The sequence below is a fragment of the Puma concolor genome, chromosome C1 (assembly GCF_028749965.1).
Source record: "Puma concolor isolate L17-30 chromosome C1, mPumCon1.1.hap2, whole genome shotgun sequence".
In the NCBI taxonomy this organism is placed as follows: Eukaryota; Metazoa; Chordata; class Mammalia; order Carnivora; family Felidae; genus Puma; species Puma concolor.
The window spans coordinates 559740-586218 of NC_141674.1; the positions used below are offsets into that span (position 1 = coordinate 559740).

The window sequence follows — 26479 nt, forward strand, 5'->3', positions numbered from 1 at the left end:
TCCCTGTGGGTAGCAGGACCTCAGGGTCCCACCAGAAGTCAGGCTGCGGTCCACAGGTCCCAGAGCGCCCCGTCTCCCCCCCCCCCCCCCCCGGCAGGCCAGGTGGGCAACTGAGGACAAAGCAAAGGCAGCAGCATCTATTTATTGGACGATCGCAGGTTCTCTCCTAGTGAGACAGAGTGCACGGCTTCATTCAGGTTATCTGCACATTCCAGCAAGTCTGGGGGGCACAGGGGAGGAACCACAATGAGAGCCACAAATGTATGGGGAAAATGTACTATAAACCGTTGTTTACATTTTTGGTTAAAGAAAGAAAACTTCCTAATTGACATCCCACTCATAAGGAGAAGTGGGAAAGAAAAGAATTTGGTTTAATCTGGTGTCTGTGTATCTTCTCATTTTGTATGTACAGTTCATTGGGCACTGCTGCTGTCCGCCAGCAGAACACCTTAAAGTAAAAACAGGTATCAGGGAGGAAAAGTATTAACAAAAGGAAGCTCAGAAAGTCGGCTTCAGGAGGGCGGGCGGCTCAGTAGAAGCAGACCGTGTGCAGGAAGGCTCGGCCGCTCTTCTCCTCGAATTCCTGTAGCAGCTCGTCGATCTCGTTCTCCATGTCCTCTGTGTGCTGAATCTGGGGGGAGGCACAGGCCGCCTGAGCGGGTGCGGAGGTGGGCGATGGCCCCGGGAGTGGGGGGCGGGGGGGTGCCGCGCACCCAGCCGCCCGTGCCCCGACCCGGTGCTGACCTGTGCTCTGGAGACTTGCTGGCACCCACCCCCGCGGGGGCCTGAGGACAGAGGGTTCGGGCAGTCCCCGGCCTCCGCCTGCTGTAGCCCACCCGGGGAAGGGGCCGGGCTCTGACCGCAGGAGGCCTGCCCACTGACGTCCCAAGTACACCGACTGGGGACCTTCGCCGCCTCCGCTGTCCCCATTCCGTAAAGGCTCGGTCACTTGCCCAAAGCCAGCCCGTGCTCTGCATCGGTGGCGTCACGTGCACGACAGGGTGTTGGGACATCTGTGGCGTCCCCCCCACCCCCGGCTGTCACTATGGTCCCTCCCAGTTGTGACAGCCAGAGCTGTTAGCAGAGAAGGCCAGACGTCCCCTGGTGGAGACCCTTCCTGGAAGAAATAGGTGCTGCTGGCGGACAGCCCAAGGGTGGCCCGGGGCCGGCGCGGGCCGCACAGTGGCCGAGGCCGCTCACCGGCCCAAGCCTCGGCCTGTAAGCAGCGCCTCTCCGACACGAAGAGACCCCCTGTACCTCGCCTCTCGTCGGGTGACCCGAACGGAAAGCGCACGCGCAGCTTCTGGGCCACGCGCTCCCCTTCAGCCCTTTGTCTCGCACGATGGCCATGCTGGGAACAGAGGCTGGCTGTGTGGAACAAGACACCAGGGCCTGGGCCCTCACAGCAAAGCAGTCCGGGCCTGCCTGCCTCTGGCTTCTTGGTTAAGCCACTTGTTTCCCCCATTTCGGCCACTCCTAGCCAGCTGACCTAAACGCAGAGCTTGCGGGCAGAGGACAGGACGAGGCGCATGGGTCTCTGCTTGGCTCAGTCCTTTTGTCACATCTGAGAGGGAAGGTCTTGCTCTGAGCACAGCTGCACAGTGGCCGCAAAAGTCCCTGGGGTTTTCCACTCAAGGGAGGTTTGCCCAGGGCCACTCGGGCAGGCCAAGGACTGACAGGTCCTGAGGGTCAAGAGAGGAGGACCCACCGCGTCCGCAGAGCTCTGACGGCACCTCTGAGGGCCCCAGGCTCCCTTCGACGTCGGCCAGGTTTCGGCAGACGGGTCCTGGTGGGCACGCACGGCCATCTCTGCAGAAGCCGGATGTGGAGCAGGGCACCGCGCCTCCATCAACCCAACGAAAGGCACAGAGGCAAGTTCTTAAGCCAGAGCCATGTGGTTGATCCACAGATCTGTGGGCGCCTCTGCACCTACTTTAACATTTGAAAATAACCCGAACGTGAATCCGAATCACGTGATAGCCACTTTCCTGGTAAAACCCGTGTGTCAGGAGAAGGTGGCCCTGGTCAAGTCCCTCTGGCAGAGACTGCTCCTTGGGGCCCTGGGTCACACAGACCTGGACTCCTGGGCCAGAGCAGGGGACAGGAGGGCACAGGGTACTCACACACTGGCACAGCTCGCAGATGAGGAACGCCCCCAGCGTGGCCTCTTCGTGGTTATCCTGGATGTCCACGTTGATCACGTGCACCGGCTGGCAGGTCTCCTGCTCTCTGGAGTTCAGATCTAACAGGGACGAGACACAGCGGTCAGAGGCTTCAGAACCAGAGTGCGAGGGGGCCGACGCGCTCCCTGCCTCTGGCCTCTGGGTAACGAGCCAGGCCCGAGCACTTGCACGCCAGACGTGGTGTGACTCAAGGAGACCCGGCGACGGTCATCCTCAACGAGCTGGCCACGTGGTCCCACTAGCCGAGCACCAGGCCCCTGGTTCCTCTGCTTCGCACATGCTCGTCACGTGCCCCAAAGACTTAAAACCCGCACGATGCTGTCAGCCGACACACAGGTGGGTCTGCTCTGATGAACGTGGCCACCCGAAGGCCACCACCTCCCACCCCCACCTCCACCCTCGGCCTGCAGGCTGGGGGCCGAGGAGGAGGGAGGGCCCCATCCACCCCACCGCGGCCTTGACCGCTCTCCCCTGCCCACAGGAGCCACAGGAACCCCGCGCCACGCCCTGGGCCGGGAAGCGCGAGCCGTGCGCAGGGCAGCCTGGCCGTCTGGGGACCGGCTCTGCTTCACAGCCAGGGGGGCCCCCGAGGCCGTGACGGGCAGACGGCCAGCAGGTGTGCGGCGCGCGCCCAGCCTGCATCCTTACCCTCCACCACCTGGTCGTACACCCTCTCTTCGCAGGTGAGGATCAGATCGAACAGGTCTCTGCAGTTCTGGAACCTTTCTGGCCGGGGCTTGATTCTCTTGTTTCTGTCCAACATATGTAAAATGCCGTTCTGCGTATAGCTGAGCGCCGGAGTCAAGGAACCTTAAAGACTTGTAGTAAAGCTGGGAGCCCGGCCCAGCACCTCAGCGTCTGCAACAGCAGAGCTGCTGGACCCCTTCCTGGCAGGTGCAGCAGAGCCACGGAGGGGCCGAGGCCGTTTTAGGGTGGACCAGGCCAGTCCCTGGAGTCCTGCGGAAGACAAGGCGGGCGGGGGACGCGCTTGCCCTACACCCGGCAGCCCTTCAGACCAACCTTTTCTAGAGAGCAGAGACCTAGTGTCTACAACCTGCTTTTTGACTCATCCCCCGGCAACTCTGCCATCACTCACACTGAGCACAAGCCCTTCAGCAAAGACAAAGCCAGTCCCAGGTCTGGCTCAGTTGCAGCAGTTTAAAAAAAAAAAAAAAAGAAAAAAGTCTGGAAACCCACCAGAGAAAGGGAAGCATGGAGGAGGCTGGGGGGTGGGGTGGGGGAGAGGGGAAGCAGGGGACCAACTGAAAATAGAAGGTGGCCCAGGCCCCGCAGGAGGGGCAAGCACCTCACATGGGACCCTCCAGACAGGGCCACACCCGACCCAACCCAGTGACCCCAGGGATAGGGTTCACCACCTCGAGAGACAGGGACAAAGTCCCCAAAGATGAGGTCCATGGTTATCACTAAAGGGCATTCCAGACAGCTGGGAATAAGCATCTTTAATTCTGTTTACGAGACAGATTAGCTGCTGGAGGACTTCTGAGTGATACATTTTAGGGCTCCCCCAGATTTTAAGTTAGGGCAATTTAATCTCCTATTACTCAAAATACATTTCCTACCTCTTTGGATAGTGGAAAGAGCTTCTAGAACATCTGTGAGTGGCCCGTGTCGAGTTTTACGTTGAAAAGACACCCGTCAGCTGCCAGGCCGCCGAACCCCCGTGTGCGCCCCCAGGCTGGGCCCGCAGCCCCTCCTGCCCCCCCAGCCGGCTGTGCTGCCACTCGGAGGCCTTTCAGCACCCGGCCCTTCATACGCTCGGCACCGAAGTCCAGCGTAAAGAAACGGCTTCGGGAAGGCCCACCCGCTGGTGCAGGGCGGACAGAGGCGGCTCAGGCGACCGGGGCGGCCCATGGTCTCGCTCCCCCGCACCCCTGCCGGCAGGGTGAAGACCACAGCGCCCGACTGTGTCCTGTGTGTCCTCAGACACACACCTGTCTGGGGCGAGGCCGAGGCTTGAGGCTCCCAGCCCCTGGGGACAGGTGGCCACCAGGCGCTCAGGGAAGGCCCCTCATTGGGGCCTGTGGCGCTAAGGCCTCGTGAAACCGTTCCTCCTTTACTTCAGCCTCACTTACGGAGAAGAGGAACAGATGAGATGATTCCTGTAAGGAGAAAAATGCCTCGTTCAGGGATTAAACCCTAACCTTCATTAGTGTCCAAGGGAAGAGTGACGGTGGCCTTTCTGGACCGTTTCCTGGCAAACACCAGAGATGCAAGGCCGGGTTGGGCACGAGCCTCTGAAGACTGACCACAAACCCACCTGCTTCCCCAAGTCACAGTGGCCCGGGACAGGGACTGGGACAGGATGTGGAGGAGCAGAGAGAGGCCCCGCTGAAAAACTTATCTGGGCACAGCGAGGCCAAAGCAGAGGTCAGCAGAGGGCCCTGCTTCTGGAAGGAGGCAGCACCATCAGACCCCCCACGACACACAGTTCTCCTGTGGCTGGCAGCGACGGGGGCCCGGAAGCGGCCACCAGCTTAGTAAGGGGCCGGCCAACTCCCAGACGCAGGAAGGCATCTCCAGGGATGGGACAGCAGCAGGCCAGAGTCTCGCCCTCAGAAGGGATGAGCTCCCTTGTCCAGCTGGGGAACGGGTTCCAGGGGGGGTGGGGACATGGGACGCGGCATGCGGGCTGCCACTCTCCCCAGCACCCTGACTGGAAGCGCCCTGGGATAAACGGGGAGGCTCCTAATGAAGCTTCCGCCTCCAAGTGAACCCCGAGATCTTTCCAGAAGGCCAAGTTGCTGGGGATGAAGCCGGTTACGCCCTCTCGCTCTCGTGGCACAATGCGGACCCGCAGCGAGGTTCCCACCTGCCGAGCAGCGTGGTGTGACGCGAGGAGCCACCGCGCACTCCCGGCTGACGGCCTTGTCGCCTCACTCCTGGCCTTCAGAAGGCAGTTGTCTTCACCGCTCTCACCTGCAACAGGTGAAGGCAGCAGGTTCCCCGCACCCCCTGCCTTCCCCCGGGGAAGGACCTGGTGTTCTGGTCACGTCACAGGAAGTACAAAAGGAAGGGTTGTCTTCAAACACTCCGGGGTCTCAACTAGCAGACGACTTAGACCTCGCCGGCACCAGCGCATGGCACGTGCTCGTTCAAAGCTGTCATGTAAACTTCAGCATGCAGGCCAAACGAGACTCGGGAAGCCCATGGGATACAGGGTGGGACACTGTCCCCAGAAAGAGAGCAAGGCAATGAGAGAAGGAGCGGGGAAGCCACGATAACTCGTCTTCTCTGCAAAGTTGAAATGCGCACGGCAAAACACTGCAGAGACCACACCAAGCCCGGCAGGAGCCCCGGGTGCCTGGGGCCAGCTGTGCCTCAAGGGGCCGCCCTTTGAGGGATCTAGGCTCTCCCTGAGAGCAGAGCCACACGGCTCTCGTTCTGATTCAAAGCAACTTTTCCAATGCTAGGTTTAACCTAAAGAGGTTTAGCCGAACTCTTTTCTCTCTCCAGTGATTTCCCAAAGACGAGGGCTTCCACAGCCATTTTGTGGACGTGTACCCTGGGCCCCCCGAGTTAGACCCTCACAGCCCCAGGGGAAGCACAACTTGCTGTCCCGTGAGGAGGGTGAGGGAGGGGATGGAGGGAGCCAGGGACTGCCACAGAGCAAGGCCTGTGCCCCTTGGAGCACCTGCGGAACCTTGGCTCAAACAGAGAGGTTTCCATGAAGGACGGAGGGAAGGCGGAGGTTTACGCTAAAGACAAGTGACAGGAGGCGAGCCATCTGCAGAGCTCGCACAGGAAAGGCGCCGCAGGAGCACGAGGGCCTGACGCTCGCTCACCAAGGCCATGGACTTCCCAGGGGAGCCTCACGCTCCACACCCTCACCAGGCTGCCACCAGGCACCAGCGTCCCTGCTCCCCAGCCAAACAGAGGCTCTTGCCAAGGACGGGGAAGCACAGCCCAAGCCTCGTTTCCCCACAAATGTCACCAACCAAATGTAATCAAGACAAACCCCGGTGAGAGGCGGGGCATGCTGGCCCCAGAGTGCCTGTGGATCCCAGAGGCTAGCAACCAGGCCAAGTCAGAACCTTCACCTTGGGGCGGGGGGGGGGGGGGGGGGGGGGGGCGGGGCCAGGCAGGGGTGCACTGGGCTCCCCTTCCACCCGTGGGGGTTAGCACACCCCAGGCAGCTGGATCAGGCCCTGGTTCCACTGCTCAGGCTGTGTTAACAGAGGATGCCCCGCTGAGACGATGGGTGACCAGAGCCCTGTCAACACCTGCTCTGGTCCCCAACACTACCATACTTAGTTCAGGTCTTTCCACTTGCTGGCCTTGGATGTAAACCCAAACCCTCCATAGTTAAGGCTCCCCAAGCGTGGGCCACACCCAGAGAACCTGCTCATCTTTTTAAACCCTGCATCTAGGGTTGATTATATGCAAACATAAGATACGGAGCAAGAATTTTCAAGTGGGGACCCAAGTCCCCTCTGGGGAAAGACCCTCTAAGGGAGCTCAGCTCAGAAATGCCCAAGCACCGCACCCCACCCCCCCCACCCCCGCCGCGGGGTCTGGGCCACCACAGGTGCTCAGCATGGGGGTGGGTGATGGTGAGGAAAAGGCCCACCGCCTGGCTGAGCCCAGGTCCATGCTCCCAAGCCGGAAGACAGCCAGCCATGCCCCAGGAGAGGACTGGGGCTTCTGAAAACCCCCTGAAAGGCACGGGGACAGAGCACAGTGTTAAAGTCAGCAGGGCCATGCTTCCAGGAAGCCCAGGGTAATATCCCGACCCCAAATCCACCACGAGGGACAACTCCCTGGCCCAGGAAGTTAGAACTCCCAGTCGTCAGCCCTCCTCTCTGCTGCCCTCAAGAACCCCCTGGGCACCCCTCCTGCCCCTGGGGACTTTCCTTCGGAGTGTGTGACCTGTCAGAAGTGGGGAGAGGCGTCCGGGCGCCCCCACCGTGCAGCTGGAGCCTCTCAGGTGCCTGCTCCCCTCAACGCACCTAGGGAACAGGCAGGGAATGAGCCTCCCCACCCATCTCAGAGAGCATTCAAGAGCTCAGTTCAAATTCAGGATTATGTGGTGGCATTTCTGCCTTCAACTTCAAATCAGCACCAACTGAGGCCTGTGGCCAGCGAGGTCTCGCATTTGCTGAATGCACGGGCTGGTGCCCTCCCTGCCCCAGGAGCCACAGTGACGTGGCTGTCGGCCTCACACACCCAGGGCCAGACGCCGCAGGGTTTCCCTGGATCCTAGATAACGTTAGAACAAAACCTCCAGGGTTTAGTTTAAGGCCTCATTCAAAACACAAAACCAAGCGCCGCTGGCCTGCGGAGGAAGCAGGTCAGGAGCACTTCTGTCTCTGTGGGGAGCCCTCAGGGTAACTTAATGTTCAATGACCACGTCCACAAACAGAATACTGAGCACCGGGTCCTGCAGACACACAGGTGGCAACGGGGGGCTGTACACACAGCACCCCCCAGAGAACACAGCTCCCAAGAACCCACCAGGAGAGGTCACTGGCACTGTTCTTAGGAACAAGTGTTACTTACGTGAAAGATAAAGAAAACGAGAACAGGCCTCTGGGGTAGCACGTTCTGAGTGCGGGGACCAGAGGCCTCCCGGGAGGCCCAACCTGCAACCCCACAGTGCAAATGCGCTAAGTGGGGACACGGGACAGCAGGGCACACGGCAGGTGCACCAAAGCGGAGGCGCCCACCACAAGGCTCAGAATCCCACAGCCGCGGCAGGGTCGCCCTTGCTGGGCTCAACCAGCAGAGTGCGTGGAGAGACCTGCGTCAGTAGTCACACTGAGTGTGCCAGCCGCGGAGACATTTACACCCGGCTCCCGGGGCACACGAGTCAGAGCGTCCCTGAGTACAACTGGCACCTGCCAGGCGAGCTCACCCGGCACACACGGGCCGCCGCAGCCCAGGGGCACCAATGGCCTCCCCACAACTCACTGGGGAAGTTTCCAGTTCGGGGCGGGGGGGGGGGGGTGGTGATGCGGCTCACATCCTGTTGGTTTACTCAGCGCAGAAGGATGCCGTCGGAACTACCCTGGCGCTTGGCTTCTGGAGCGGCTGCCGCCCCACACCTGGCCTCGGCGGCCCTGCACAAAGAGGCAGCAGACACTACGGAGGGAAGGGTTACATCCTCTCGTTTCTTCAAAGGAAACACCCCCTTTAAAGGGGGCTTACAAAATGCAGCACTGGCATGACAATTCTTCCAACCTGTGGGCCACGCCACCTCCTCAGAAACCTGGAGGTGGGGGCAGTGAGGTCACTGACCCCCCCCCCCCAGGCTGCTCCCGGCTTTAGCGAACGCGTGGGCCTCACCCCTGGCCACCTAGAGTCGGCTTCAAGTGAACAGACGACAAAGGTCCACCATAACACGCTGTCCAGCATGATTAAACTTTAGCGCTTCGTAGGAGGCTTTTACGTAATAAAGAGATGACGGGGGCGCCTAGGTCAGTCAGCTGAGCGTCCAACTCTTGGTTTCAGCTCAGGTCATGATCTCACAGTTCGTCAGATCAAGCCCTACGTCAGGCTCTGCACTGCCAGCACGGAGCCTGCTTGGGATTCCCTCTCTGCCCCTCCCTGCTTGCCTTCTCTCTCTCTCTCTCTCAATAAATACACAGGAAAGACGAGGGGAGGGGAGGGGAGGGGAGAAGAGACCACTTGTCCAAACAGGTTAAACCACCACATCCACCTAAATTTGAGGAAGTTCAGAAAACAAATTTAAATAACTTGGCCAGATAAATAAAATTACAGTGGGAAAAATATCTTCAGTCTTTGCGAGTGTGTGTGTTTTAATGGTAGGCTCCAAGCCCTACGAGGGGCTGGACCCTGCGACCCGAGATGGAGTCACATGCTCCACCGACCAAGCCGGCCAGGCACAGACACACACCTACCCCCAGCTGCTTAATTTTATACAAATTTCAACCTCAACGCAAAAAGCTGAGCCCTAGGATGGAGCATTTTAGTGAATATTAACTTACTTTCTGACCCTTTTTTAAGAAAAAGTTTTAAAATGATGAGTTAGACTATCATCACGTCTAGTTTACATGAATGGTTCCAAACTGGACTAAATCCCAGGTGGGCCGTGGAGACAGGAGGGCTGAGCCCAGCAGCACGAACAGCAGACACCCTGCTCTCTGGGCCGCCTGCGTTGACCACCTACATCCGTGACACGCGGGGCTTTGCCATCAGAAGGCAGCGTCCCACAGGCTGAGCAAGGGCTGTTACTCTCGACGGCCGACACCTCTGTGAATGAGTACAAGGAAAAGTAAAACGATCCCTCTTCCTCACTGAAACTCTAGTTATTTAGTGAGCTAAGAAAAAAACAGTTGAGGGTGGCTGGGTGGCTCAGTCGGTTGAGCGTCCGACTTGGGCTCAGATAACGAGCTCACGGTTTGGGAGTTCAGGCCCCGCGTCGGGCTTGCTGCAGGCAGTGCAGAGCCCGGATTCGCTCTCTCCCTCTCTCAAAAACCAACATAAAAACAAAACAAAAACAAAAAAACCTTAAAAAAAACCCCTTGTTTTATCACAAAATTTAAGAATCTCAGAAGAAAAAAGCCCAAAGCAGGAACAGGACACGATGAGTAGACAAAGCCCACGGTGGTCACCAAGCTGAAACCACCCCCACCCCCGTCGAGCGCTCAGCTTCTACAGCGTCGAAACGTCTGCCGAGGGAGGAGGCCAGTGTTCACTGCACAGCTGCGCACCTGCCCCCAGCAGGGCTCCTTGTGGGGATCGAGAGCAGCCGGGTCCACAGGCCTCGAAGAAAACAGCCAGCGGGGAAAACAGCCGTGGCCACGGGAGAGCCGACGGCGAGGTTCACCGCCAGCAGAGAAGCAAGCTGTGCAGAGGCCTCTGCAGAGAAAGGCCTCACTGAGCGTCCCCCGCCAACCGGGACGCGCCCAGAACTGCACGCAACAAGGCCCGGTGGGGATGCTTTTCCCAGACTTGGAAACCTTACTCTGGAGGGTAATGGTGATGCCCAGCATGCTCGGAGCGAGGCCGGGACAGGGACGCATCGGGGAAAGGCGGACAGGATTCCAAAGCTTCCAGGTGACCTGCAATCCAGGGGGCCATCCTGGCAGAACACGCTGCTCAGACCTGCTCAGAGGCCGGGGCAGGGAGCAGGCCCTCCTCGAGGGTGCTGATGGCAGCTGCTGCCTGCCCTTCAGGATGTGTCCTCAGAGCCACCCTGATGAAGTCCCTTGTTTTAGAGGCCACACGCCCACTGGGAGCCCCTCTTGGACAGAGGGCCCGGGCATCTGCCGACGACAGCTTGGGCAGCTGGAAGACCCAGTGGGGCCTCAGGCCCTGCGCGTGCATGAGCTCCCCTGCCGCACAGCTCCAGCTAGTGGTCAGTACCAAGGTGGGCGCCGCTGGACCAGTGTCTGCACTCAGGGCTCCCTCAGGGGGCACTCCACCCCCAAGGCTGGTGGGAAAGCCAGACTGATGCCGCAGGGACCCCCGGGATCCCAGACCCCCGTCTGCTGCTCAGCCTGTCTCCCTGGAGCCCTCCCTGACCCCGCACTTCCTCCTGGTCAAGGCCCGGGCAGGCTCCCCAGCCCGGGGAAGAGGCCCATTCCCATGTGCCCATCCGGCCCCCGCCCCCCCCCCATCCGAGCTCGTGGTGGCTCACCTGGATTCCCACTGTCCAGCACTGGCTACGTGCCACGGGCCACACCATCTCGGAGTTTCGATTCAGGGGAGAAAGGCCAAAGGGAACCACACGGAGGAATCACGGAGCACGCCAAGTGCTACCAAGCTGAGGACTAAGAGGAAAGGCCCCAGGAGAGGAGCACACGTGGGAACCCAGACCACCCCTCACCCACACGGATACAGGAGACACCCTGAGCCCATGTTCTCAGGGCAAAGCACTGAAGCAGCGCGGAAGCAAGGCGTTTCTTGTGGCTGCTCCTTAGGCAGCAGGTTATCAGGCTGGAGTGGGACACGGCGGCCTCCCTGGGCCCCCGGGGTCTGGTCCCCACGGGCCTCACAGCGACCTACCGCGCCTGGCGGTTCTGTCCCCCTTCCTCCCCATCCTGTGAGGGAGAAAAGCCAGCCGGAGAGGGTGCGCCCAGTGCTTTGGGGGAAAGGGCAGGTTTGGGGCGTCTTCAAAAGCATTCAAACAGCCTGTCAGCCGTCAGAGGGAGGACTGAGAACGGTGGGCAGGGGAGCCTCTGCCAGAGCCCTCTCCACACTTTGGGGAGAGGGAGAAAGGTAAGCTTTAAGCACGGGGTCTTCGGGAAGGGCCGTAGGGAGCACTGGGACCCTGGGACCATACTCAGAACCACCACATCAAAAGCTTTTGAGTCGGGACTTCTTTCATATGAAGAAATTCAACTCGGAAATCAGAGCGGTTTTTCCAGAGCATACAGGCTGCACAAATGAGAACCTGGGAACCCCCGGAGGAAATGTCAAAGTCAGCTCCCGAGCCACCAGCATCCAACCTAACTGCTGCCCCAACACGAGGCTTGGCGGCCAGTTCAGGCCAGTCTACAATGTCCTCTGACCACCCTTGAGTTTATACGCCCGGCATCAGCAAATCACCTCCCGCAGGCTGGGGAGACCAGGCCTGCCCCCAGCCCTGGGTGAGCTCTGGAAGCAGCGGGCGAGGTCAGTGTTGGCTCTGCCATGCCCAGACACCCAAGCGACCCCTGGCAGCTACCCCAGCCGAGGTGGCACACACTCTCCGACACGGTGGTGGCTGTTCCGGCTCCTCATCTGTAAACTTCAAGCACAAGTGCTTTTCTAAGACCTGAAAGCTTAGATACCAGCAACGCTAGATCAGAGTTTCTCTAGAAATCAGTGTTTGGCTTAAGAAGTAGACATTTGTTAAACAAACACTGTTTTCAAAAACTACTTAGAAACTACTTTAAAGAGCTGCCAACCAGCATGAAATGAGACAAGGTGCATCGCAGCAGAAGCGAAGAGAGCCTTGGCACGCCTCGAGCGCAGTGAGCCAGGGGGCAGCCAGGGACCACCAGCCAGGTGAGCGCGCTCATCCGACAGTGGAGCCGGGCCCGGGGCAGGCACGAGAGAGCTCTGGCTGGAGCTGCGGGAACCGTTCCCACGACGGGACCGGCAGGCAGGCACCCCCCTCCTCCCCACCGGGCTCAGCTGAGCTGGACACAAGAGCCTGAGGAGACCCAGACCACAAGCTTCTGGAAAAGGGTAGAGGCCCTGTCACACAGCAACAGGGCCTCAAGGAGGACAGACCCCCTCTTGAGCTCCCGTGTCCACCGACCTCGGACCCAAGACAGAGGTCAGGAGGCTGTGGGGATTTACGATCTTAGAGATCATTTTTATTTTCACCTTTTACCCCAAGGCAAGTACACAGTAAAGAACGGGCTGTACAGTGGCCTCTGGAACCACATGGGCGGGGGCGGGGGCGGTGAGGGGTGCTCCCTGCAGGCAAATATTCAAGTATAACTCGGGACCCTCCAAAAACTTAACTACTAACAGTCCGCTTCTGACCAGAAGCCTCACTGGGAACACAGTCAATTAACACATATTTTGTATGTATCATATACTGTATTCTTAGAACAAAGGAGCTAGAGAAAAATTTAAGAAAATCACAAGGCAGAGAAAATACTTACAGCACCGTACTGTATTTATCGAGAAAAATCTGCGCACCAGTGGACCTGGGCAATTTCAACTCATGCTGTTTGGGGTCAACTGTACACATGAATTAACCCAAGGCCTAAAAGACCATGCAAATGAGGATGAAAAGGAACAAATGGTTAAAAAAAAGCTAACCCCAGAAGGTAATTACAAAAGATGGAGAAAAATGAGAATATGGCGGATCCAGGATCCAGGAAGTGATAGTTCCATTTGCATTTCAAATCTGTGTTTAGGGGGCAACTGGTCTCCAGTTAAAAATGTCATTGACTATATTTAGAGCCACACACTGACTTGCTTTTAAAGACAAGTGGTTTTAAGTGATTTTGTAGTTCACAAAGCATGTAGCTACTCAAAGGTTTTAAACAGGCACTAATTTGAACGCACAAAACTCTCAGGCCCAAGGAGGACACTGCAGCCCTCCCCTCCACCGGGTCCAGTGATCCGCTATTGTCGCAGAAGTTACTTCCGGTTCAGGAAAGGTGCTCCAGGCAGGCCCAGGGCTCTTCACTGCCCCCCGCCCCCCCAAGGAAATGCCGTGGAGGCAAGTGCGAGCCGAGCCTCCAAGCCTGCCCCACTCCAGCCCTGGAGCCGTGCTCAAGCTCACAGGGCGAAACCCTAACTTTAAAGCTGTTCCATATTCAAAATAACTCCAGGGCAAAGGAAGACAAAACTTAAGGTTAAAAGAGGGAAAAAAAAAATCATGTCTAAAAATGGACAGTTGGATATGGATACAGGCCCCATGAGCCTCGAGGACATGCTGAGGGGCGGAGCCCGTTACAAAAGGGCACAAGGCCCAGGACTCCGCTTGGATGAAGCGTCTGGACAGAAGGTAGCCGGTGGGTGCCAGGGGCGGGGGACGCTGGGGGGGGTGGGGAGGTGAAAACAGTCCACGATTACCGCGGTGATGGTTGCACGGCCCCGTGAAGTACACGAAGGCCCACAAGACCGTGAGCTTCGTGTGCTGCATGGATTCTCTGACCACAAAACTCTTCTGTAAACTTGACTCCCAGTACTATTGGTAGATAATTCCCACAGGAAACTGGTGACCAGACCAGTCCAGCTTTATGGACTAGTTTAGGGTTAGCTGAACAAGGTCTGTATCCTACCTCACGCCCCTGCCCTGCTGCACCTCCCACGGCAGGTCCTACAGGGACAGCAGACCAGGGCTTGGCCGCTCAAGCATCACCGGGAGCCACAGGCAAGAGGCCCCCAACCCCTCGAGGCCCACCCCGCTCAGAGAAAACCACCTACCTATAAAGTGCTTTCACACTAGCAGGCCTGCCGGCCAAAACTTACCGAGAGCCCCGCGCTCAGCACCGCGTCCTGACTCTGCCTCAGGAGCGCTGTGCACGCACACCCATAGGGCGCCCGACCCATGCCACTGGGCCACTCGGCCTCACCTCCCAGCTCTGCTCACCATGCGCCATTTTCCTCCTGTCCAGTCATTCTCTCCCTTGAAAATTCGAGCATGTACTGAATGTGGTGTTTTATCTGTGGGTTACATCCTAAAATACCTTCCAGCTCTCCACCGCAGGTTCTAACCGTCACTTCCGTAAGAGCCCTGGCAGTCTAGGCTACAGATCTGGCTTTTTAGCTCTTATCTGCGCACAAAAGCCAATGGGGGAAGCAACCAAAGGGGCAGGCCGCCTGCAGCTGGATGTGCCCCGTTACCGGCCAAGTATCCCCTCCCGTGTTATCAGGGCACCTCCCAAGCCCGGTGTCTGACCCCAACACACAGCTGATCCTCCGCCATCGCCTCCTTCCCTGTTCCCTTCATGCACGAAGACTGATGCCCCTGTCCTGAGTCTTGCCAGTGTCCACGGGGCACCCCTGGAACACGTGTCCCTCCTTTACTGGCCAAGGGCTGTACTTGGGCGAGCTAACCAAGTACAACCCCCCTTCCTAAAGGACAGAGATCCCACCCAAGAGAAGGGACTAATAAATCGACAAAGGTGTCCCTCCCAGAGCCTCACGAGGGGCAATCAAAAGGGGAGGTCTGTGAAGATGACCTTCCCACGCAAGGTCTCAGGTGGCAAATAGTGCAGTGACAGTTGGAACAGCCACGTCCCTCCCAGCCACACCCTCCCCACAATGCAGCAAAAGCACACACGTGTGGCTGTCTCCTGGACTTGATGCTTTGTGGAGAGACTGTGCCTCTGTACAAAGTCAGCCTACAAAGGAGATTCTGAATTCTGAGCAGCTGGTCTCTGCTCTTTCGTTCAGAACTGCCAGGACATCACATCAACCCTCCTACTCCAAACCCTCTCAGTCTGGTCTTTTTAAAACGTGGTTACATGCTGCCTGTTCCTAGAAACAGGGGGATCATGGTCAACTCCATGGTCAGAAGGCCTAATTTGTAATGATTAAGGGAGTACGAACAAATAAATATTCTCTGATTTCATTTCCCTCGTGAACATAAGAGTTTTAAAGATGAATGGTGCCAGCTGAAGAGTAATCTTCAAAAACAGAGTCTCAAGATAAGCCTAACGACACATGGAGAGTTTATAGCAAGCTACAAAAAGGTTTTTGACTTAAGGTCAAAGGTTTTTCCAGGGTAAAGGGGCTGTGGTCAACACTTCTCTGCGAGACTTAAGACCAGCTCTCAACGCAAGGGAGAAGTTCAGGGAGAAAGCCTTTCTGAGACGCTGCTCTCGGCGAGCCAGAGCCCAGCCTTCTTTCTTGGCCCAAGGACACAAGCAGAGCACGTCACTGCAATGCAGGGACCGGGGCACAGCTCACTGGAAATCCTCGGGGTCTCTTCCCAGAGCAGGCTCTGGGCTTCTGAGAAAGGGGGCACGCAGGACTTCCCAGGAAGACGCCGGGTCCACTGCACCACGTGTCCTGGACTCCTGGGAGCGGTGCGTCACAGGTGACCCACCATCCACAGCGACTCACAGACAGCCCCACGTGCCAGGCTATGGCACTGTGGCCTCAGTGCCCTCTGAGAACGTTCTCATCGTAGGTGAGGAAGGAGAGCACAGGGGGCAGACGGAATAACCGTCAGGGTCCAGTTTTACACTTTGCTAGAATGACACGTGGAGCCACACTCCAGCTAACTAATTAATCTACAGATTTACAAAAAAAAAATTTATAGTTTATTAAAAATTGTAAGAGCACCAACACGAAGACAAAGTTCTCCGTCTGGTGTTTATATTCCTTGCACTTGGGACATGTCTGGGCTCCAACCTGAAAACTATAAATCACTCACCATAACAAGGCAGGCCCCGAAGTTTTAAAGCAGCACAGGGTGATCATGAAGCGCCCTGGACAAAAGCCAGGCAACAATGATCTTAACCACTGCACAGCCGGAGGTCACGTTCATAAAACCTATTTAAAAAATACCTTTTCTTTCACATGAGTCTTAAGTAGCAGATCCTGTCTGTTTTGCCTCTTCTTGGAATGAAATAAAGTTCTCTCAGATTATTTGCTTCTGACATGCTTCCCTCGGTAGCAAACCTGGCCCTCCTACTAATCTGACCCTGTGGCAACGTGGCAGAGATGTGTGAAGCGGCCTGTCTACATACGCATCAGTGCACACCGCGCTCACACGTGCGCGCACACACGCACACCCACGCACACGCCTACCTACCTGCAGAGGACAGCGGTGGGCAGCCCTGCAGTGAGAAAAGCAACTTAATTCTGTGGTTTCCGCTTTCCTCATCTAAGCTGTTCTGCTTAATGTTAAATCGGAACTTTCCTCGACTCTGTCAAGGTGCGCTCCACGCTTCCATCTGCACACCCTACGTGTCCGCTTCTGCACCGCGTGTGGGGTGACTCCACACACCTCACGGAGGCGGCCACTACGTGCCCACCTCACGGACGCCCCTAAACCGGAGGTCAGAGTGACGTACACGTCACAGATTACACCTGCCAGAGACCAGCACATGGGGTTTGTAAAGGGGCAGCCCACTGGGATACAGTTCTTTGTCCTTCCTAAGGAGATCATTGTACATCTGGTCGTATGTAGTTTTGAAATCATAAACATTTGGCTTGTCCGGTGCTGGTCCTGGGAGCTTCACGTGGGTTCCTGTTCCAAAGGACCGGACACTGAATCCCCGTTTGCTGAAAGACACAGAAGGAGAGAAAGAATCACAGTTGGATTAAGACACAAACCTCTCAAACTAAGGGATATGACATGGGAAACAGAGTGACTGCTGATGCTACAGCACACGCTTTTACATCTGTAACTTTTGGCATCGCATGCACAAACCGTCAGCAATCCTGCAGCATACTGCGCGAATCTGGATGAAGCCCACCCGGACGGAAGACAGAGGGTCTCAACCCAGTTACAAGGTGGCATCTGAGCACCACAGCTGTATACCACGTCCCTCTAGAAACTTTCTGACCCTCAGGGGCCTGCCAGACATGCAGGGTTAGAGAAGATTTCTTCTGGAACATTCCTGATGCCTGACCACTACCCTGACCTCTGTAGAGGGTTCAGGTTCACAGGACCTCTATCTCCTGACTCCTGAGAGGCTCCCATGGACTTAACAGCACACTCTACCACGGGGAGTGCCACGTGTCCCGTCCCCAGCATCTTGTGGTGTGGGGCTTGCCGGGAAACCAGAACCGAGAGCCCAGGGGCGGCCGGCAGCACCGTGTCTGCTGTGAGGGCCGAGAACAGATAGTCCCCAAGTGCTGGAGACTCTTGTAACCTGGATCAAAGATAAGGAAAGGGACGAGCGTGTCTCCTAACCAACCGGGGGGGGATGTACACAAAGCGCAGCCCCTGTGACAACCCACACGGGGACAGAGGTCCTCTCACAATAACCACCAGAGGTATGAGGGCCCACGATGCTCTGTCACCACTGATAACCACTCTCGGGTCTGTGGCGGTCATGTGCAAAAGTCAGTCGGCATAGAACTTGAAAGCTTCCAAACTCACGGTGAGTAAAAGTAAAAAGTTTAAGTGTTAAAAGCGTCTCAATAAATGGGACTTCTCATCATAGCTGTCTATCTGTAAACCATAACCTTCTGCATCTGAAGGGACTTCCCCAGCTGCAGGCCTCGGGAGAGCACGTGTGTTTCCCACATCCTTCGCGCAAGCCCCGCCTGGCAAGAAGGGTCTCAGGCTTTTCTAGAAGTTGGGCTATTCGACTATGTCTGGAGATATTTTTGTTTGTTTACAACTGGGAGGTGCTGCCGGTATCTAGGTAGCAGGGAGGCCGCTAAGCCTCCGACAGGGAACAGGACAGTCCTCCAGGCCAGAATGTCAACAGGGCCGCGGCTGAGCATGCCCTGACGTAGAGGAGGAGACAGATAACCCAGAGGAGCAGGGCACAGGCATGAAAGTTACAGGAAGGAAACGGCTTCATCTCACTCGTCACAAGAGAAACGCATCAGACGAAGGACGGGGAGTCTGCTCAGGGGTTAGCGCCCTCCCACTGCCACGTCAGCGCCACGCAGTGAGGACGTGGTCCCTCTTATTGCCGCCGTGTCCCTGGCACCTACAGTACCCGACGGACGGCGAACGAACAGCAGTTTTACAAGGGAGAAAAACCTCAGACGGTGCCGCTGCAAGGACTTGTGAGCCTCCGGACAGGGCACCGACATCCGTCAAGCACAAACCGCCCACCCTCTCCAACGTACACACTTCCCTCTGGAAGTCCGTCCTGCGGGCTACGTGCACACATCTGCTAATGGTCCGCAGGACACTCCCCGCAACCCTGACGAGAACCAGCCCGTGTCCCTCCACGCAGCGGGACACGACTGCCGCTGTGAAAAGGGTGAAGGGTGCCACCCACACAAAATCTGGTGCAACTGTTCACAGAAAAATCAAAGAGTGGAAACATGCCCAACTGTGGTGGCACAGGGGCCTGGGAGGGGCTGTGTCCCCAAGGGAAGAGAAGCCTCAACAGCCGGTACCTACTCGGGGCATCGAGTTGGAACAGGGGTGGCCTGGGTGGCTCTGTCGGTTAAGTGTCTGACTTCAGCTCAGGTCACGATCTCAAGGTCATGACTTCAAGCCCCGCATCAGGCTCTGTGCTGACAGCCTGGAGCCTGCTTCACATTCTGTGTCTCCCTCTCTCTCTGCCCCTGCCCCACTCATACTCTGTCTCTCACCTCACCCGAGTCCTGGGAGTTTGGCAAGGGTGGAGTCACCTGCCTGCGTCCCTAGAAGTCCAGTCCGAGCTGTGCAAGCAGGCCCCCAGGACATCACCCACGACAGAGAACACGATGATCAGCAAACCAAGGCCCACACGTACCTGAACCGTTAAAACCCTAAAGACAACCAACATTTCCGACACTTAACCACAACATACCCTGTGCTGTGACCAGAGAGTGACCGGCACGGACACACAGACACCTCTACTCGTGTGCCCTGAGGAGGTACACGCAGACCGTCTTCACCCCAAATCCAAACCCGATTCCTCGCTAGTTCAGATCACGTACGATCAAGTACTTCCTGCCAGATCACCGACACGTCCATGATGAAGGTCACCTCAACAGCCAACAGAGACAAGCTGCTACCCAGGCGCCAGCCACCTGCTGATCTCCGAGCAAAGAAGATCCATGGGCACCTGCTTCCGTGCGGGTCCCATTCCCCTTAAGAGGGTCCTGAGCGAGCAGGTCGTGGCCACAGAGCCCTGGAGGGCACACAGCGGTGAGCCCGAATCTGTCAGGAACTGCCCGCAGCAAGCAGCCTGCTGTTTTAGCACGGAGCCACTTCCCCCGAAGTGTCCTCAGGATGCCCCAGCGGCTTAGAGCCTGATGCAAGGTGGAAAATGCACATCACCGAAGGAAAGAGGGAGGGATTCCTGAGACCAACCCTGGCCAGTGGCATAACCCCCCTTGTTGGTGTGCGAACCCATGCTAAGCCTCAAGTCTCCTGTGAGTTTACCCTGTGGCTCCTGGAAAGGCAGGCTCCCGGAAGCGTCACAAGTATCCGGGATGCGGGTAAGCCAGCTCCACCGACCCCTCACCAGTGTCCGGGGGCTCTGGGCCGCTCACATCCCCAGCATCTGCTGGCCCGGGCACCGCATCTCTAGCCAGCAAGGGAAAGGACGGAGGTGTGCTATGAAACCACATCAGCCACAGAAACAAGACCCCCGAGGGCACGACTCAAGTTTCAAAAGATGAAAAACCACCACCACTTCTAATGGCAGGTTTATCATTCCATTTTGATGCAACAATGTTTCCTGGAGCTTACTGTGCACTGGGGATACAGCAGTGATGAAAACAGACCCAAATCTCTCTTCTCAGACGGTCAGGAGGCGGGCGGAGGGACGACAAAGCAGGTAAAACAGTCAGTGCGCACCACAGACAGGCCAGCGAGAGGACAGCAGTGGAGAAAGCTGTGGGGCAGGAGCAGAGGGGATCGGGGAGAGCGGGAAGACAGGGCACCTCAAAGATCTTCACATCCTAGCCCGTGATGCAGAGACCCTGGACCGGACCCCAGGGTGCTCCAGGCAGGCCACCTGAAAGCTGCCCACTGAGCTCCCAGGAGGTTCCAACCAGACACCCCTCGGTGCAGGGACTCACGTCCCCCATCCTGCTGGGGCCGCCACCCGGCAGGCCCACCTATCTCTTCTACCCATCTTCCATCACAGGGGGGTTCGAGGTTTGCATTAGGTGTCCAAATGGAACATTTTCCACTTTTGTCTGTCCACAGCCCTGAAAGTAGATACCCTAGGCTTCCGAGGGGGTGACTGCAGGATCCCCAAAGGGCCAGGTGGGGCTCTGAATGGAGGAAGCCAGCCCCCACTGGGAACAGCCTGGGGCCCATCCTCCCCACCCTCCCCGACTTTCCGAAATGGCAATCCAGCGTATTTTGAAACAAAACGAAATGCGGCTCGGTCTTCCCCCAACAGAATGTTCCCAAGTGGCAAAAAGACTAACTGGCAACAGAAGCTCCCTTTCTTCTCAGCTGATGCAAGTGACAGAGCAGCCCATCTTGTGCTGTGACAACACTGCGGTGTGACAATGACCTTACATAAGGGAACTGAACGCTATAAAAACATTCCTGACAACCAAGAAGCTTCGTCTCAAGGACCAACTATTTTGTATGCTAAACTACCCTTTATCAAATGTCTTCCCAAGTATCAAAAAACCTATCACAAAGAACCTATCAAAGAAAATGTTACATTTTGGGAAACGAATTGTTTCAATTATCATCCCATGGCTAAAGGTAAAATAATGATGTTAAAATGAATACCAAAAAGGATCATAAGCTAACATCCAAGTTTTCTACAGTATGGTTATTAATCTAATTTCAAGCATTACTGTGGCTACGACTGGAACCCTAGACCCACCCCCAACCTTCTGAAGGCACACCCTGTGTCTAAGTAGGGCGCGAGGCACGCACGGGCCCAGGTCACCTTCACGCAGGCACATCACTCACTGCTCACCGGCCCGACGTCTAGTATGTGATGACCTCATACGTACAGAACACAAATCAACTGCTCACAAGCATCGCACCTGAATGCCTGCCTGCAGTGTCACAGCGCGAAGACTGCAAGATGAGCTCTTCTGGAACGTTAACACTCCAGGAAGATTCGTCATCGTCTGCTACATGTTGGCTGAAAACATATTCCGGTAAATATTTTCTAGGGTTTACACCTTACTCTTACCGTCCCACAAGGTCAACAACAAAACCGAACGGCTAAGCGTGAGATCACCGTGCCAGGCCTGCGACAAGTGAGCCATCACGTTTAGCCCCCGCATCAGCACCCCTTCTCGGGTGTTCCTCCCTCCACAGCTGCTTTTCCTCAACCCCGGCTTCTGGCAGGCCACCTTGCTCTGCTGGTTCCTGTCAGCCTCTCGTGTCCCTGCCCACCCACGCCGCACAGTGCCAGCAGAGCTGACCCGCGAGACCCGGTACTTCAGATGGTCCAGCAACAACTGACCACCGATGTGCTGCTTTCCTGCTCCAACACTAACTGGCCCTAAACAAGAATGTGTTCCTCATAGATGGGAGCCTGCTGAACCATTCCCTGCTCTGGGCTCCTCCTGTTTTCATCTATAAAAGACTGAAGATGATCCTTGATGCAGGGAAGAATATTTTAGCTCTTAGAGTGGTTACCATGCTTGGTCTACCCTGTTCTGAACCCATGTTTGTATTCAAACAAAAATCTACGTTCCTCCATCACCCTCACTTCAGTTCTGCCTCCTGAAGACAAAAAACAACGCAGTCCCTTAAAAATCTATGAAGGCACATGTGTTCCCCTGGAGGCACCTCCCTCTTTAAGTTCATTTATTTATTTATTTTGAGAGAGAACATGTGCACGTAAGTAGGTGGGGGGCTGGTGTGGGGAGAGAATCCCTAGCAGGTTCCACGCAGAGCCCCACACAGGGCTCAATCCCACGAACCATGAGATCACGAGCTGAGCTGAAATCCAGAGTCAGACTTAACCAACTGAGCCACCAGGCGCCCCATCCTCTGCCATAAAGATGTGATTTCAAATCCTTTCACCTTCCCAAACGGTTTCCATTCAAGTGTGCTCAGAACCAAAATATCAAAAGATACAGCCAGAGAGGCTGCATAGCTGACTATCCCTCCCTGGTAAAGGACAAGAGACTACTGGAAATGAGGATTTAGCACAACTGGGTGTGCTGTTATGGTATAAACACAGGCAGCCTGAGACTCGGTCCCATCTGGGAGAGGATGTCTAATTGCCCCTGTCCCAGGGTGGCCGGAGGCCCACATGATCCAGTCATGACACTAAGACTTGACTGCCTCACCCCAAATCGGAAAACCACAGGACCTCAGCCAATTCCATTGTCCTCCCCTCAGCCGGGACCCCTCTTCAGCCCATGATTTTCCCATCTAGAGTCTCGGTTTATACCCAGAGGCCCTCGTGTCCAAATCCCTGCTGTCACTCATGAGCCAGGGCTTCCTGCGCTGGGTTCCATCTCCTCACCTGTATTAAGTGTGGACCTCCTAATGGTTACGAGGATGAAATCAAATGGCATTTAGAAAGCGCTTGGCAGAGAGGAGCTCAAGAGATTGACCCCCACCTGGTTTCCTTCACATCTGCAGCCTCTCTGCTCATCCTCCCCAAATCACACTGCCTTTGACTAAAAGCAAATTGAGAACTCAGTTCAGCAATATAGAAGTCTATCCGTAAAATCTGTTTTGAATGGCTACCATCAGAGAGCTTCCTAAAAAATCAACGTGGCCCTTAGGGTGCCTGGGTGGCTCAGTTGGTGAAGTGTCGGACTCTTGGTTTCGGCTTAGGTCACGATCTCACGGTTTGTGAGTCTGAGCCCCGCGTCACGCTCTGTGCCAACAATGAGCTGTCTGCTTGGCATTTCTCTCCCTCTCTGCTCCTCCCTGGCTTGCACTCACGTACATGCGCTTGTGCTCTCTGAAAAAACAAACAGACGAAAATTTTAAAAAATCAACACGGCCACTGACATCTAGGAGACAGTTTGGAACAAAAAATAAATTAATTGACCCCAAAGGGCAATCTCAATCTACAGTGTACAAAGAACAGAAGCCTCTGTGGAAACACTCCTAAAAACCTAAAGCGCTCCCAGGACTGGTATGTGAAACAAGTTAGTCTCCAAGGATCAAAAATGATCACCCCAGGGAACACTGTGACTAAAACTGCCGACATTTATTACCACTAATATTTGAGCTGTCAAAAATAGTCAAAACTGATTTTCAATAGGGCAAAAACAAAGAATAAAATAAAACAGGGTTTCACTAAAAAAACTGCCTACTGTGCAGGTTCAATTCACTGCATTCCTCCTGATACTATGCCGTCTCAGGTGGTTGTAACCGAGCTGCAGTTCTCCTTTCTCACGTATCACGCCGTTTTCCTAGGCTTTCACAAACGCCCCCTTTATAGGCCCTGACGTTCCTAAGCTCTAAGGCGGTAACAAAACCACCACATCAATTTCTTAAAGATGCTTTTAAAACCTGTAAATAATCCAAATAGAAAACCGCAAATAATTGTCAAACGTGAAAATGGCGTGAAAAGTTGGTTCATCTCAATAGCAATTTTAAAACCAAAGGAAGGGGGAGATCCTCTTTTGCCCCAGCAGCATGAAAAAATGAAATACCCAAATTGAGAAACTGGGAATTCTCTAACAGGTACTTTTCTGGAAGACAGTCTGGCAAAATATATGAAAACGTACGATATGCCTATCTTTTGACTTAGCAATTCTATCCCTAGGAATTCATGCCAAGGAAATCAGAAAACTGTGCGAAGATAGTCATACGGCACAAGGATGTTGACGTTTTAAGACCGAAAGAAAACAGCCCCAGTGTCTCCTAATGAGGAACTGGCTACAAAATTAATTGCTACACAGAATTCCTCTGGATTACTGTGTCCTGATTTTGTAACCACTGCCATTACTCAATGTGAACAGAGGTATTCAAATTCAATACATCAAAACAAGAACCGAAATCAAACATTATGTGAAATTACCACACAACATTTTAATCTCTTAGGCGTCTGTGCACACAGAAACTTCCAGAAGGTGGTACACGGAAAGGGTCCTTTGAGTCATCGCCATCGTCTCCATCTTCTCTGTATCTTTTACAAGGAGAACTTTGTTTGTACAAACACTACTTTCTAACAAAGAAATACATTCCCCAAATGTAAGTATTTTAGACCCTAAAGATTCATATCTAAATTAATGTCACATTCACATCAATAACACAGGTTACCTAAACTTACCTCCTTGTATCCTCATTCTGAATCTCTTTTTGAGTAAAATTTTAACAGTAAAACAGGTAAAAACACACATAAGAATTCCTTCTTGGTGATTATTCGGAGGGGCTCTTCTGCACCCCCATTTCCAGGGGAAACAGGAGACGCAGTGCTGAGCCGCCACCGCCGCTTTGAACTAAACAAGGGCGCGCCGTCTTGTGATGACCGTCTCAGGGAAGTTATCAGACAGGCAAGACTTTTGGAACTGGTTTCATTAACAAAGTTGCTTCAGGTAACTAAAAAAACATTTTCCTTTTGTTACATTTCATCTCAACTTTGTTATGCAGATCACCGGCCAGAACCAGCAGAATGAGGTGGTCTCCAAATAATGCATTCTTAGAACTCAGGACATCAAATTTTATTTTCCTTGAGGAATCTTCCAGGAATGTTAACCTTACATTCTTTTGCTCAAACTCACCAAACATTTAATGACTCTGAACTTAATTCTAGCACATTCCTGGTTTTAAAACAAGTTCGCAGTTTTAAAGGTTGTAGCTTAAAAACCAGCTTCACAATGAATTGTTAGGTCCAAAGCATCCCATGCTCTAACAAAAAACATTAAGCGAATACTGTGGGCTGTGTGGCATAGATTAGAAAAAATTAAACTTCTAGTTAGCAGATCCTGGACACCTGACACTCCTACATTCGTTAAGAAACGGGAGAAGGTGCAGGATATTCTAAGTTTTCCAAGTTACTGGGGAGAGTTAAAGTTGCACTGTGAGAACTACGAGCAGGCACCGTTGTTATCCCTTGTGGAAACTTCCGGGAGAAAAGGCGGTTTCAACTTTGCTTTACTACCAAAGTTGACAATGTATACCAAACTTTAACTGTAATGTGAGAGATCAAGTTCACGTTTTAACAAGTGATTTTGAACGAAAAAAATTACCAAGCGGGAATAAACTTTTATTAAATACATACAACGCCACGATCACAAAAGAGAGTGCTGACACGTCCGTTACAAGCGCACAAAAAGCGAATTCACGTGGAGTGCAGAAATTACTGACTGGAGGCTTTGGGGAGAGGGGCATTTTTTGGCATGAGACTCGAAAATGTAGTCAGGGGCAAAAATACAAACACATAAAATTAACAAAATAGGCGGGTTTTTCTTTTTTTTAAGCCTTCCTTTATCCTGAGGTTACGTTGTGTACGTTTTCCAGATCTGATAAATGACGACACCCCCTGGAGACAGTCGTCAGGACACTACCATCTCCAAGACCCTCACCTGGACTTGGCACTTACCGCCCCACCGATGAAAATCTTACAGAAGATCGGCTATTTTCAGATGCACAAACATACGTTCAAAGTGGATGCAACAGCATCAAGCATCTGGGTCTACCGGGAGCTTGGAGGTCTGCGCGAACGGGAACCTCTGGGCTCAGAACCTGAATTCTCCCGCGACGCTAGGAAACCTGTGGGGCTACCGCGCGGACCAACGAGCCTCGTCGACTCCTCGCTGCGCTCGGCCCCGAAGCCAACGAGCCCGGCGCGGCCCACCCGGCGTCCTCCGGCGGCCGCCGCGCCCCGCCTGCCCGGCCGCCGGCGTCGGGCCTGCGGGACCGGGGATTGGGGCCGCCGCCCAGCACGGGCCGGGAACCGGGGCCGGGACCGCCGCCGCCCAGCACAGGCAGGGCAGGGCAGGGCGCGCGAGGCCGAAGAAAACAGCCTGTCGGCCGGCATCGGACAGGGCGCGCTAGGCCAGGGCGGAGGCCCTAACTACCTGAGGATGTTGTGCGCCTCCATGCTCCGGTTCTGGTTGCTCGAGCACACCACCGCCACTCGCAGCGGCGACGACGGCATAGCGGCGGCCGCACCGACCGCGACGCGCCGGCTCCGGGACTCCCACCCAGCCGCGGAGCTTCCGCGCGAGCAAGATGGCGGCCGCGGCGCCCGGAAGTCATGACGCCAAGGCGGCGGCGCCGCGACGTAACGCGTCGAGACGCGCGGCGCGGGCGGGCGGGCGCGCGGCGCCCCAGCGGCGTTTCGCGCTGGCCCTCAGCGCCCGGCCAGGGGAGGAGGAGGCCCCGCCCCCGG

General features: G+C 55.4%; 1 protein-coding gene across 1 annotated transcript; it reads right to left on the bottom strand.

Annotated features, from left to right (window-relative positions):
* Positions 1–126: 126 nt before the first annotated feature.
* Positions 127–26342, bottom strand: SSU72 (SSU72 homolog, RNA polymerase II CTD phosphatase). Its single transcript, XM_086715369.1, has 5 exons — positions 26166–26342; positions 16707–16850; positions 2832–2971; positions 2124–2242; positions 127–631 (listed from the first exon to the last, which is right to left on the bottom strand). The coding sequence occupies exons 1-5, from the start codon at positions 26243–26245 to the stop codon at positions 530–532; spliced, it is 585 nt and encodes a 194-aa protein (XP_086571495.1). The 5' UTR covers positions 26246–26342; the 3' UTR covers positions 127–529.
* Between the last annotated feature and the right edge of the window lie 137 nt (positions 26343–26479).

What these genes read in the sequence shown, in the direction of transcription:
- SSU72 (XM_086715369.1), bottom strand. Translation starts at nt 26,245, where the DNA reads ATGCCGTCGTCGCCGCTGCGAGTGGCGGTGGTGTGCTCGAGCAACCAG. An exon ending in GAGGCGCACAACATCCTCAG is followed by an intron (nt 16,851 to 26,165) that starts GTAGTTAGGGCC and finishes TGTGTCTTTCAG; the next exon opens with CAAACGGGGATTCAGTGTCC. An exon ending in TCTGCGAGCTGTGCCAGTGT is followed by an intron (nt 632 to 2,123) that starts GTGAGTACCCTG and finishes GCCTCCCCCCAG; the next exon opens with ATTCAGCACACAGAGGACAT.